The sequence below is a fragment of the Macrobrachium nipponense genome, chromosome 6 (assembly GCF_015104395.2).
Source record: "Macrobrachium nipponense isolate FS-2020 chromosome 6, ASM1510439v2, whole genome shotgun sequence".
In the NCBI taxonomy this organism is placed as follows: domain Eukaryota; kingdom Metazoa; phylum Arthropoda; class Malacostraca; order Decapoda; family Palaemonidae; genus Macrobrachium; species Macrobrachium nipponense.
This window is the reverse complement of record NC_061108.1, coordinates 36,091,610-36,106,707: the sequence shown is the minus strand read 5'-3', so window position 1 is coordinate 36,106,707 and position 15,098 is coordinate 36,091,610. Positions and strand designations below refer to the sequence as shown.

Sequence of the window (15,098 nt, the reverse complement as noted above, 5' to 3'; positions counted from 1 at the left end):
ATGACCATGAGGGACCAGCTTCTCCAGAGAAGACAAAATCCCCAGAAGAACTTGCCACTGGTGAGCTGGCTGTTCTGGTTATTATAGGAACTTGTGTGCCACTAACTCCAACTTCTCCAACCTCTGTTCTGATGGAAAAACTCTCGACACTGCTGTATCTATAACCATACCTAGATAAAGAACTTTCTGGCTGGGAACAAGATTTGACTTCTCTAGGTTTATAACAATGCCTAGCACCCAACAAAACCAAAGCAGACAATCTCTGTCCTGTAGCAGTTTCTCCCTGGAGCTTGCTAAGACCAGCCAGTCGTCGAAGTATCTCAACACGCAATCTCTTGAGCGTGAGCCCACGTCGAGACGAGGATGAATACCTTTGTAAACATCTGAGGGGACATTGTCAACCCAAAGCACAGGACCTTGAACTGGGATACCCGCTCTCCCTGAGTGAAGCGAAGAAACTTTCTGGATGAAGGATGAATAGGGATCTGGAAGTAAGCATTCTTTAGATCTGTCAACAGCAAGTTGTTGTCCCTCATTGCTGCTAACACTGTCCGAGGTATCTCCATCTTGAACCTTGTCTTCCTGCCAAAATGATCGAAGGTGGAAAGGTTGTTTACTGGTCTCCAGTCGCCTGTTGCTCTTGGTGCCTGGTAAATGTGACTGTAAAACCCTGGAGAAGGACGCATTACTTCCTATATTGCACCCTTGTCCAGAATTTTCAACACTTCCTCCCAAAGAGCTAAGAGCTTTGGGGAATTGCGAGCATCTGACTGAAAAAGGATCTGTCCGAGAGGGGGGGGAGAGAAGTTGAATGGTAGTAAATATCCTACCTGCAGTGTGGCAGGATCACAAGCGAAGCCACAAGATCTCCCCACAGGTACTTTAGTCGTACTGGCTCGCAATGTTCCCCCAGCCACACTTTCCCCTTTATGTTACTATTTACCGATAGGACAATTGGTTCACCAACAGACAAACAAAACACTCACATTCATGTACTCACCGTCAATGGCTGGCTGCAGGGCTAGGTGCTGTGCTGTCTGCTGGATTTAGTCTAGGCTAGTCGAGACACAACCACGGCTGAGAATTACAACACAAAACGACCAACTGAGAACTACAACCATACAACAACTTAACCACCCGACAAATCACTGCGCAGACGAACACCAACAGCTCAAAACAACACAACAACCACACAACAACTCAAACCCCACACAACAGACCCCCAACACCAACACTGTCTCCAACCGCCAACTCACAGCCACCAAAATGCACAACCAGTACAACCAACCTCTTCAACTTCACCACAACCAGACAGACACTCGCACAACACTTTACAATATCAAAATCAATCAAATCACACAATATCAACTGTCCATCAATGGATAAGACTACTGCCAAACCAAATCAATGACTGACTATCACGACTCACCATAGCAGACTCTCGCCACTGACTTCTTCAGTGATCACAACAGACAATACCCGTACGCTTGTGCCTGCCATCAAACCACTCCCATTTATCCCTCCACCAATTTTTTTCTCTCTCTCTCTCTCTCTCTTTCACGCAACCCTCAAAGGCGTTGTCAAATTAAACTACCTTCTAACTCCTCCATATTACCTCCCCCATTACATTTGATGTCTCCTTACACTCGCAACACCCAAGGATGCTCGGATGCAGGCCCCCTGGATCTTGTTTGAGGACCCTCATACATTCTCTTCCGTTACATTGCCATTCACTTCTTCCAAACCACTTTCAGTCAAATTCCCATTATCTCCCTCACTACTATCCTCCCAAATCTCATTCACTACTTCATTGACATCTAACTCTGGTACCAATATCTACCCTATTTCTGCTACCAGACCACTCAGTTCATCCATACTTCTGTCAAACTCTTGCAAAGATTTATCCATCCTATCAACTACCTCCTTACTACTCAGTTTCCTTCCCACTGTGGCCTCACTTATCACTGTCAACTCAAACCCACATACACTATAAGTATCATTCATTCCCTCAAAGTCATCCAATTACACGCTTTATCAACCGTTTGCACCCCAACACTAACACCCTTATCATGCTGTTCACACTTCTTCCATCATTCCCTTTCTCTACACTCTTCTGCTCTCTTCAGTACTTCACCAACACTAACTGCCGATCTCCCAGACCCATTTGTTCACTGACACTTGGCTCATACTTATTTACCCTCAACCATTCACTCATTGCATTCTCCTGAACATACTGTGGTACTTCCCTCCATTTCCAGAGCTGGTTATGGTGTGCCCTAACCTCATTCATCCTCCCACCTACTCACATTTTCCCCAAAACATAACTCATCCACTCGGGCCCACTTCCAAAATCTCAAAAGGCCCTTTAAATTTCTCCCTTACCTTATTCACATTCATTCTTCCTATTTCAACCACCTCTTTTAACACTTTATCCCCAATCTTAAAACTTTCAAACCCTTCATTTGCTTTGTTTCACAAATCCTGATCACTCTCTGACAGACCCAACCGCGACCTAACAGTCCTTTCAAAATTCAACACATATTTACGAGGAGACGTACCGGTATTGTGCTGGTGACGTACCTATACTCTTCTGAAGTGTGGCGTTATATACCCACACTGCATGTCCTACATACATATCCCATTGTTGCATTTACTCATCATTTGCAAAATTTCAGTCATCATTCTAACAGTCCTTTCAGCTAAACCATTCACACTGGGCATATACGGAGTAGAATACACATGCACAATACCCTTGGCCATTGATTACCGATAAACCACCTACCCACATCAATAAACTGCTTACCAGCAACAAAAATCTGGTTAACAACGTTGTTAGACAAGCATTATGATACCTAAACACTGCTAATGCTGCCAATAAGCGGGGATTGCCTGTATTCTGTGATCACTCTGCAACTGTATACTTAATACTACATTAATAAATTTGGTGTCATTGCAGAGGTAAAGAGTTAAAAGTTTATTATGATGTTTCAGAAATGGCAAAAAAATTAAAAACTTCGATATCATGAGTAAAAGTTAACCATAGTGAAATTTTTTTTACTTTTATTAAAAATAAACTCTTGATAAATCAGAGAAAAGAGGTGAACAATTTCTGTTGACATAGTATAAATGTATATTAAATTGCCCCTCTAGTGATATGAAAGCCATTACTACTTGAGCATGTGTGATACCATAAAGCACATTAATAAAATAAAATATAGTATACCTAAGTGGTGAATGGAATAAGAATTTATGGCACTTTTTTAAAATTTTGTCATAAATAATATATGTCTCCATAACAGCAGCAAGCATCTTTAATGTGCCATGTTCAAGTTTCATTGTTATGATGCTTTTTTTTTTTTTTACAATTTGTGGAAAATTAATTTTAAATGATGATTATAGTCATCAACAGATTGTCAGATGTTGGTGCAAAAGATAGATTTTCTGCTGTCTCAGTTCTAAAACACATATCCAGAGACACCTACCTAAAGAATTGATTCAATATCTGAGATAGGAACTGTCTCCTGTGTTGGAAAAGTTTAGCAAGATGATCATCTGGATCTCAAGAAAAGGCCCCCTTTTGTGTTTACATTGAAGACAGTCTAGCTGTTGGCATTTGCAGCATTGCTGCATTTCAAGAAACTTTGTTTTAGATCAGATAGAACAACTCACACAAAAGGCTGGAATAGTGTTTGTTTATTTTTGCTGCGTGCTTTTCTTGCAAAGATTCAAACTTCTCAAGATCAGCAATTTTATTACAGCATCTTTCACCATTCTGTTGCCTAAAAATCTTGCTTCAGAACTTATGATAATCCTCAATGTCCAGTTACCACATTTTTGTATTTTCAAAGAACTGCAGACTGGAAACAACACATAAGAAATACAATCTCCAATTGGCTCAGGAGAGTAATAATTAAAACTTATGCAAGCATGACAGATGGCAAAATCTCTCAAGCTAGAGTAACTTAAATTTTTAAAAAATAATTTGGAGGTCAATGCTGTTTTCATTGTTTTCATTGTAGGACTTAGAATATATCCAATGGTATTTGCTGGTTATATTTACAAGATATGATCCATAGTTGATGGGACATACTGCTTGGAAGCTTTCATGGTAGCAGAACAACCTGTCCCAATTCTAGCCTGAAACTAACATCATATTATACCAATAATCTTGCAATTTATTTGATGTAACAGAAAACAGGACAACCAAAGACCGGTAAATGACAAATTTACCTTCTTTGTAGATGTTTGAATTCTGTACAAGCACTCTTGAGGGTTGTGCGCATAGTTTGCAGCTTGTTCAATCTTTTAGGAGACATTGAGCTTAACCCCATACTTGCTACTTATTACCATAATAAAAATTGCAGTGCTCAAATATTTGAAGTGTAAGGTCACATTTTTCTGATCCCCAGAGTTGTGCCCATAACTATGATTTGATGTTTTAATCCGAGTTACTAGAAGTAGGTAGTATCTAATCAGTGGTTGAATTTTTAATCCAGAATTTGATGGCTCTGACTTTATTTATCATTGTAACATCCCACATGCACAAAGTGTGAGGTTTACACTAGGTCTGGATGACCTATTTATTGTCTGAAAAATTTGGAGTGCATTTGCCATGAAGTTCTTCATTTTAAGAGTTTAGTACTACAATATTGATGATTCGATATACTATGACTTTCCGAGAGGCTTAGTATGGCTCGGTTACAGGATTCAAACGCTGCATTTTATATTTATGGAGACTGCAGTGCAAAGCACAGCAAGTAGCTTAATTCAAATTCTGCAGATCAACAATGCTGGTCTGCTGTTTAGTTGTCTACTCACTAATTACTTGGGATACATCTTACCTACTGTCAAAGTTAGCTTATATCTCCGTGACAATGAGCGAGTCGGCATTCAAGCAAAAGATCAAATGGCTCCTTCTCAAGGAGATCCATACTGAAAGTGTTGTTGTTTGTATATTAGATTAAATGCTGTTTTTAATTGACATGAGTGCAATTAATTATAGTACATTTTAGTTTGTCTGTTATTCATTTTAATACCCATGGGAATTTTTCAATTGAAGCATCTTTGGACTTAAACAAAATTTCTGTATATTACAGTGTTGCTAGTGATGAACTATTATGGTATGGGTTTATATTGTTTGAAAACTAACTTTTCTATATATATTTCAGGAACACAGGAGCGACCAAGAGCAACAAATTCATCAAATGATAGTGGATATTCCTCACAACAAAATACCCTTTCCAATCGTAATCAGACACGTATTGTGTTTGGTCGTAATAACAGTAATAATACTGTAAATTCATCCTTTAACAACAGAACTCAAAATTCATCTCATCCTAATGATTATAGACAAAATACTGCAACCAACAGCCAAACACACAGTCAAAGTTATAATAATTCATATAATAATCCAAATTCATTTGCATTTTCTGGAGCGGGAACTCAAAACACAAATAATAACAGAAGTGTAAACAACAATGTGGGACATTCTACAAGTTATTCTCGTCCCTCTTGGAATGGAAGTGGGAATACAGAAAGGGAGAATGCTATTGTATGTACCTGTAATGAGGATGCAATACTACTCACAGTTCGAAAAGAAGGACCTAATACAGGTGAGGCTTTCTGTTTACAGTAGTATATGGAAAATGATGAATTTTGTAACACAAAACCATTTTTTTTTTTTTGCATAAAAACCCATTAGTTATATAAATGCTCCATATTCAGAAATCTTTTCAAACATGCTAAGGGAAGGTAGTCAAATGGTTAATGCGCCACCTGGAATATCTGGTATGTGTGAATCACCTCCCTCACTTTTCACGTATGTATGGTCAATCCCTGCTATTCGCTGTCTTGCAATTCACTGACTCTCTGATTAGTGGATTTTTCTATGCAACATATCTCCAAATTATTTGTGAAAAATTCTGCAATTTGCACACATTTGTGTTGAGAAATATTCACTAATTAGTGTATTTTGATGTTAGTTTCTTGACTAAATACATTTTTATGATAAAAATATGATTTACTACTTTTCTGATATTAATATTAAACACAGCATAATATCATAGAATGTATTTATTTGTCAATGCATATTAAATATTAAGGTACTGTTTCCCCAATTACTGTACAAAGACAAAGGGACTATTTTAAGGTATCCTCAAAGAACTTTTTGGGAATTGTGAGTCTCCTCCACTCACCCCCTATACGGGGTAGTGCTATTGTTGCACTTCATGCAGTGCACTATAGGCATTACTTAAGGTTCTTTGTAGTGTCCTTATAGCCCCTAGCTGCAACCCTTTTTCATTCCTTGTACTGTACCTCCATTTATATTATCTCCCATCTTGCTATCCACCCTCTCCTAACATTGGGTTTGCAGTGCAAATGCAAGTTTTTCCTTCTGTTACACCTTTCAGACCTTTCTACTCTTAATTTCCCTTACAGCGCTGAGTGACCTCTAGGTCCCAGCGCTTCGCTTTTGGCCATATAATTCTATATTCCATTCTCTTCCATTCACCTGAAGAGCTCACATCTAGTCCAGCAGGCTGAAATATCAATGCGAAGGCTAACCTTTTTCACTTGATGGAAACAGACAGCATGTAAGAGAAAAAGAAGAAAATCTACTATTATGGGAGTAGTGGAGTTGACTCAAACCTTGTTGACTTCTGATGTTTGATATTTTCAAGTTATTGACATTCAGGGTGTGAGTTATATGATAGTAGTGATATGTCTAGTAATCATTTTAATATAATATTATGAATTAGTATGTAACCATAAATTGTTTTGATTTTCTAATTAAATAATACCAAAAGTGATTTTTTTTATTACAGGTCGTCAGTTTTATAAGTGTGCTAAACCACAAGGAACAGGTTGCAACTTTTTCCTCTGGGCAGATGAAGGTGATAATGTAGGAGATGATGGCGGAGTAGGGGCCAGCAGTAGTGGAAGGGGAAACAATTTTGGACAAGGCAGAGGAAGTAGTAACCTTTCATTTACTCAAAACTCTTCTTGGAATAGCAGGAGGGTTGACTCAGGTAGGTAGTTTTATGTATTTTAAACAATACAGTGTTACCCTGTATTCGCGGGTAATGGGTACTAGACACCCCTGCAAACAGTTAGAACTCCCCTCTAAAAATGCTTATATCTGCCTATCTTGAAAGTACAAATACCAAATGAATACTTAAATGTATCATCCTACATCAAATATACCATTGAATAGGTATTATTAAGGGATTTTGACAAAGGAAAAATCTATATCTGGGGGAAGACCTGTGTTGCCTGGTGAAATGTTCCTGTAGCACACATTTCTAGGTATAAATAGATGCTAAATATACCAGAGAAAAAAGCTATATGGAATGCTGAAGTTACTACCTTCAGCTCGCTCACCCATATAGGGTGTCGGTATGGCACAAGGGCGAGTGGAAGCCACTACCACAGAATCTCTGCCAATTAGAAGTTTCCACTCAAAACCCCTCTCTAGATAGGAGCCGTTACAATGTCTACCTTCTGCTCGCTACTACTACTACTCCTGCCCAAACGCATCATTCCTTAATTACGCACCCAAGCTTGGGCCAGCTAAAGGGCGGGGGACCAGGAGAAGAGACGGATGGGTTCACCGGGCGACACAGGTCTTCCCCCAGAAGTAGATTTTTCCTCCGTCAAAATCCCTTTTCTGGGTTCAGCCTGTGTCGGCCGGTGAAATAGTATCAGAGAATTGGCCATACAAGCTTGGTAAAACAAATTTTAGACATAAAATGAAAAATAAAAAACTTTGTCTTAAAATTATGTTTTAATAACCAATGTAAGCATAGCAAGTTACAAATGGTAAAAAAGTATCAAATATCAAATATGACCAAATCTATACTACCCTAGGACAAACAACAGGTAACGTACACAAAAAACAAATAATTATGAACTATGTACATGTCCAGGAGTGGGTTGATGAGCAATCCAGACTGGGACACAAGGCAGAAAGGCAGGGAATACAAGCGAGGCAGGTAGGTGAGAGTAACAAAAGGAAGAATAATAGCAAAATAATAGAATACAAATATGGAGTCATAAAAACTAGGCAATCTCAGGGGAGACAATGCTCCCTGCAGCCAATGCCGAATATTTAAGGGCCTCCAAGTTCTTCAGATAGTGGCGTTTAAATACTGTAGTCTAACTTAGATAAAGATACTGCATTGTAAAGCCTTAACAGCGATTTCTTATCAGCACCCCAATCAAAATTAGATACTTTTAAAATATTAAGTGATCTCTTCACTTTTAACTGCCAATTTGATTATTCCAAGTGAGCTTTTCATCCAAGACCATTCCTAAAAATTTTACTTCAGTGGAGTAGGGTAAAATAGTTCCATTTAAGGTAAAAGTTGGAATGGTTTCCATAGTATTGGCGCATGCAGAACCGAACAGTGACAGTTTTTTATTTGGAAAATCAAAATCCTTGCTCATTAGCCCACTTGCTAACTTTATTGATGGCTCTTTGCATGAACCTGCTAGTAGAAACTGCATCATAGCCTGTGCAGTACAGAGCTAAATCATCTACAAATAGAGATCCTTCTACTGGTGATGGTATATTTTCTAATACATCATTAATGGCAATAGCAAAGAGGGTGGCCCTAAGGACACTACCCTGAGAAACTCCCTCTTCTTGTAAGAAAGATCGCGATACATGATTTCCCACTCTGATCTTAATATATCTTTCTGATAAAAACGAATTTACATATCTGATCATTTTTTCTTTAATGCCCATCTTATACAACTTTTTTATGATATCAAAGCGCCATGTGGTGTCATATGCCTTTTCCAAATCAAAGGAAATTATTGTTTGGCTCTGTTTAGCAAAACCTTAATGTATTTGGTTTGAGAACCTGAGCAAGGGATCCAAAGTAGATCTAGTTTTCCTAAAGCCAAACTGGAATAGAGGAAGCAACTTATTTGTTTCTAAGTGCCATACAAATCTGGTTTTAATCATCTTTTCCATCAGCTTACAAACACAACTGGTAGAGCTATTGGTCTGTAGCTGCTGGGTAAAGAGGGATCCTTGTTTGGTTTCTTCATAGGGATGATTAATGATAATTTTCCAGCTCTTAGGAATAATACCAGTTTTTCAGATTTCATTTATTATATTTAGAAGAAATGTTGTTTACTTTTTTGGGTGATGTTTCAGCATTTCATAAAGTATTTAATCTTCACCAGGGGCTGATGCTTTGGTATTCTGCAAGCCATCTTTGAGTTCCTACAGTGTGAATTTTATGATTCAAAATTATTTCCACTTAAATCAAGAGAAATCTGAGGATTTCTAATGTCTCAGAATTCTCAAGAATAGTTCTCACTACTTAGTATTCTTGAGAAATGTTCTAATTTTTCTGTGACCCTATCTGGTTGGGTAATTAGGTCCGTTTATCTTAAGGGCAGGCAGAGGTTCAGGGACAAACTTGGCATTTAGTTTTTTAATTTTCTTCCAAATTGTTTTGCTACATCATGTTGGTAAATAACTTTTGACTTGTGTGGTTCCACTTCCCCTATACTTTTTATAACATTTTCTAGTGATCTTTCTCATACTAATGCAGGTTTTGTTCCACCAAGGAACTGCTGGTGTAGAGGGCTTTCGTTTCATCGTTGGAATATAGGCAATTGCACTGTTGATGGTATGTAGTGTCATTAAAATAATTATATGCCTCTAAAATGGATGGAAATTATTTTACATTCTTCTCCATGAGAGCAGACTTGCTAAATTTCTTCCAGTCTGCTTCATCTACCTTCCATTTAGGAGGTGACTCAGATGGCTGATTCTTAACTGATTTTAAATGAATTGGGTCTCTCATTTGGATATTCATTAACTGACCATTCATAATCCATATAAACACTAGATGAGCAAATCCTCAGATCAATAGCTGAGTAGGTATTGGAGTAGCTATTATGATACATCATGGCTCCATTATTAAGTAGAGTGCTATCATGACCATCCACAATACACTCCAATATCGTACCCTTTGCATCTGCTATGTTCCCACCCAAGATTGGGTTGTGACCATTAAAATCTCCAAGGAGGAGGAACGGAGTAGAAAGCTGATTGATCAGTAAATGAATATCGTTATAAGTGAAATACAAATCAGGAGGAAGGTTGATGGAGCAGACTGTAATCTACTTGTCTAAAATGAAAGCTACTGCTACAGCTTGGAGATAAGTATTACATAATTGATAGCAGGGAGTGTTACAATGACTTACGCACAATAATTGCGGCACCTCCCTTAGCCCTATCTATTAGTGGGGGAGAATTATATATGCTGTAATTTAATCCAGGAATATATGGCGTGCTTCCAAGCTTAGTTTCCTGGAGACACACAATGCCTGGTTTATGGTCATGGAACAGTACATACCTTCAACTGTTCGCTTTGGGCCCTGAGACCTCTACAGTTCCATTGCAGCATTGACATGAAAACTATTTTTTGGGCTTGGTGGAAGGCCCTTGGATGGAGCCTTCTCATTTACACTTCTGTTTATGAGCATATTCAAGAGATGATTTGGAAAGGACTGGTTGTGACAGATTTGGTTTATCCTGTTAATTTAATAGTGCCATTTTGTTTCCCTTTCTTGTCAAATTGAATTCAAGCTGGGGTTCTTGTATCGAGCTTAGTACTTCATATCTAATACTAAGTGATGCAAGTTTAATTGGATTTGATGGAGGAGAGGATGAAGGGGAATGTCTCTTTGATGCTTTTGCTCCTCAGTCACCATCAAATCAAATAATTCCAAGGTGGCTTGGTTGAGTGCCATCTTATCCTCCTTGGAGGCTTACGCTAAGGCCTCAACAGGCCGACCACCTGACCCAGATGGCTGGGCCACTACCACAGGAGTTGGTGCACCTGCTACATTAGAGGTTGCTGCCACTGCATCCCTAGTAGTGGAAAGGGGTAGTGGCTGAAGAACTTGAGCATAACTCCTAGGTTGTTGTCCTAATTGTCTTTTTGCAAAACCAATACTTATATACTCTGTATTGGCATTATTTAGTGCCGACAGTTCAAATTTGTATACTATTTACGTTTTTGCCATTGGATTTATGTTCCAGTTGACAATTCACACATTTTGCGCTTCTGTTGCGTTCATCATCATGATGGACACCAGAGCAATTTATAAATATTTTAGCATTTTCGCTATTTTTTGATGAGTGACCAAACTGAAAACAATGACAGCATTGCATTTGTCTTTGCTAGAAAGGACATACTCGTACCTTTTATTTTCAAATATGACACGAAAAGGTATTTAAGTCTACAAAGGTTAAAATGATCATGTTAGCAATAGCTGCCTTTTTCACTCTCCAAACCAAAGTGTGGCTCATTTCTAGAATTTTTGTCATGTCATATAGGTCTTTATCAAATAGTACTCCTCTCCCATAACTAAAGCTTAAATGGGGTTTGATCTTCATAATCATTTCATCACTTTTAATGTCCAACATGGTCAGCATATATGCTTAGGTTGTGGACTTGCCATGAATAAGAATGGTGTTCTTCCCAAAATGAGAAATATCACCACTTTATTCCTTCCACTTTTTTCTGAAGAAACCTGCAAAATTTGTAGTAGTTATAATTTTCCTCCTTGGCTGAAGCTACCAGTCACATAGGATGTTTAGGAGTTTTCACTTCTGCAATCTGCTTTCTCTGAATTATCTTGAGCCCATTTAGATGGTAAATGAATATCCAAGTCTTTGGGGACTTTGTCTGTTAAGGCTCCTCATACTGTAGCTTGACCGATTTATATGGCACTTATCATACTACTATCCTTTAGAGCCTCATCATGACTTCTAAAGGTAACCCAAGTTTCCCATTTAGATTCACTATCAGTAAAGATCATCCTTATTTCTGCACCACTTCCAAATGATTTCAAAGCTGTTGGGATCATTTAAAAATCACAATTGACTGGAGCATTCTCAAATCTGTCACACACTGGAGGGGCCCCCCCTGGCCAAAACGATCTTTCATAACTTTGGATGATCGGAATGCTGGGGGGAGAGTAAAATGGCCTTTGCTGATGCACATTCCTGTTCAAGTGCAGGATTGTCATCATTTTATAATTTTAATTTCATTTCTCATTTTTCCATCTAGCCATACTTTTATTTCACCGCTGAATGATCTTATAGGTCCCAGTGCTTGGGCTATGCCCTAAATTCCATAATCCATCCATCCATCCACACAGTGGAGGGGAAGTCAGGAGGGGGGATCAGATTTTTTATTACTGCTTTATCAATTTACTTTTGGAGAAGTCATCAACATTTGAAGAATTTTGAATCTCCATAGTGGGTGCAGAGGTTGTCATCTGTGCCAGAAGAGGTCCATCATAGGGCCCAGGGTTACTCGAATCCTTACAACTGCTAGACATAAAGATTTGAGGGGGGAGGGAAAAAGATAAATAAACCTGAAAACCTTAAAAAGATACCATCAGCCTCTCATGGAGTTTATTCTTCCACCAATGGCACAAGTGAGAAACATACTCCCAAATGTCTGCGTCCCTACCCTACCCCACAGGATGGCACAACATGATTAGAGTGGCCCAAGTGTAAGCTAAACCTGCTTGATAGGACAGAGTATTACAAGAATACGATCATCCCCACCCTAATCACATTATGGGCAAACTGGATAGAATGCTGAGAGTCCTATACCCAGAACCAGACCCCCCTGGAATCCTTGGACCAATCCTGCAGAATAGTTCTGCCTGAAGACTCTCAGGTCCCAACATTATCTGGCAGTTGATGGTCCCACCACAGTTCTCACTAATTAGCTCTGGATATAAACCCATTTCCAGCTATGACATCTTTTCCTGTTTGTCAGGTTCAATAAATTTTACAAAAAGTAGAAAATTCCACAATATTACTCCAAATAAATGGACTCATACCTGGGAACTAATACCTGGGGTTCAAGAGCCCCTCACCACATCAAGGTGGTCCCACATCGAGTGAGATCATAGCCCTATTGATTAGTAATAAAACTGTAACAAATGTTGGTCTTGTTCCAAGAGCACTTGTTCCCATTATACTTTTAGGTAACTTGAGTGTTCTCATCAATTACTTTAATTTGAATAGTTTAATGACAGTCAGTAATAGCCAAATAAGTATTATATATTTAAATTTACTTTGAACTTTAGCAACTGTTTCAAGATTTTGGTGTTGTATTTGCAGGATTTGGTGGTGGATCAACTTATGAGGACAGTGTTCAATGTAACTGTGGTATTCCAGCTAAAAGGTTTGTGATTAATTTTGTTGTATGCCAGGTTATAGTCTAATTAAGTGGAGATGCTTTGTGGTTTTACATTTTTTGGGATGCACATTTGTAATTATTTCATGCAGCTATATTTGTCATTAGTTTTGATGAGGCAGTTATGAATTCTAAGCAGGAAGTTGATATTATAATTACCTAACTATTGTTAGAGTCCATGAAACTTGTGATGCTGAACCCCCAAACCAGTTATTAACAGATTTATGTTTCTTAACCCATTAACCCTTAAACGCAGAATGGACGTATTAAACGTCAAGTCAAAATCTCCCCCGATTTCCGAATGGACGTACCATACGTTGGCTCAAAAAAGTTTTTTTTTAAATTTGCGGAAAAATACTTATAGGCCTACCAGCCGAAAACTTTTGAATCACGCGCCTTGGGGGATGCTGGGAGTTCACGGATCAAGGTGTTGTTTTGTTTACAATCGTTACGCAGGCGCGCAAGCGTGAATTTCTTTCTTATCGCACTAAAAAGTATCAGTGACACATCTCAAAAATTATTTCGTCACTTTGACATAATTTTTGCACCATTTTAAATTATCCGTTACATGAAGTATTATATATGAAAATGTGCGCAATTTCATTTAAAATACAACAAAAAAATAGTCATGATAGTAACTTTTATCAGTTTTTTGAAATATTTCCATATAAATAACAATAAGTGACCAATTTTCACCTTCGTCCAACTTTGACTCTAACGATAAGTGCCAAAATTTCAACCTTCGGTCAACTTTGACTCTACCGAAATGGTCGAAAAACGCAATTGTAAGCTAAAACGCTTATATTGTAGTAATATTCAACTATTTACCTTAATTTTGCAACAAATTGGAAGTCTCTAGCACAATATTTCGATTTATGGTGAATTTATGAAAAAACATTTTCCTTATGTCCGCGCGGTAACTCTTCCGAAAACAATCATACATGCGATTGTGGTAATTTTTGCACCATTTTTAAATTAGCCGTTACATAAAGTTTTATATATGAAAATGTGCGCAATTTCATGCACAATACAACTAAAAACAACCCATGGTTATAGCTTTTATCAGTTTTGAAATATTTTCATATAAAAAATGATAAGTGACAAATTTTCAACCTTCGGTCAATTTTGACTCTACCGAAATGATCGAAAAACGCAATTGTAAGCTAAAACTCTTATATTTTAGTAATATTCAATCATTTAACTTCATTTTGTAACAAATTGGAAGTCTCTAGCACAATATTTCGATTTATGGTGAATTTATGAAAAAAATAAAATTTTCCTTACGTCTGCGCGGTAACTCTTCCGAAAAAATCATACGTGCGATTGTGGTAATGTTTGCACCATTTTAAATTAGCCGTTACATAAAGTTTTATATATGAAAATGTGCACAATTTTATGTAGAATACAACGAAAAATAATTGAAGTTTGTAGCTTTTCTCATTTCCGAAATATTTGCATATAAATCACGATAAATAGAAAAAAAACCACGTTCGGTCAACTTTGACTCTACCGAAATGGTCGGAAAACGCAATTGTAAGCTAAAACTATTACATTTTAGTAATATTCAATCATTTACCTTCATTTTGAAACAAATTGGAAGTCTCTAGAACAATATTGAGATTTACGGTGAATTTTTGAAAAAAATATTTTTTTACGTCCGCACGTTACAAATTCGTACATAATTTTGTGATAATATTTTCCCGGTGTTGCTTTTATTGTTTTACAATGTATTATATATCAAAATGATTGCAATTTAGTGTACAATACAACGAAAAAAAAGAAACTCGTTAGCTTTTACCGTTTTTTGCACAGCGTGATTTTAATACAATTATTTATGAATTTTTTTTTTTCGCT

General features: G+C 37.6%; 1 protein-coding gene across 4 annotated transcripts in view; it reads left to right on the top strand.

Moving 5' to 3' along the window:
- LOC135216186 (DNA topoisomerase 3-alpha-like) overlaps positions 1 to 15,098 on the top strand; it is a 308,863-nt gene that overhangs the window by 264,436 nt on the left and 29,329 nt on the right. For all 4 annotated transcript variants that reach the window (XM_064251319.1, XM_064251321.1, XM_064251320.1 and 1 more), the window contains exons 16-18: positions 5,169 to 5,612; positions 6,825 to 7,028; positions 13,169 to 13,232. In XM_064251319.1, the coding sequence (XP_064107389.1) occupies positions 5,169 to 5,612; positions 6,825 to 7,028; positions 13,169 to 13,232 (712 nt within the window). The remainder of the gene's footprint in view (positions 1 to 5,168; positions 5,613 to 6,824; positions 7,029 to 13,168; positions 13,233 to 15,098) is intronic.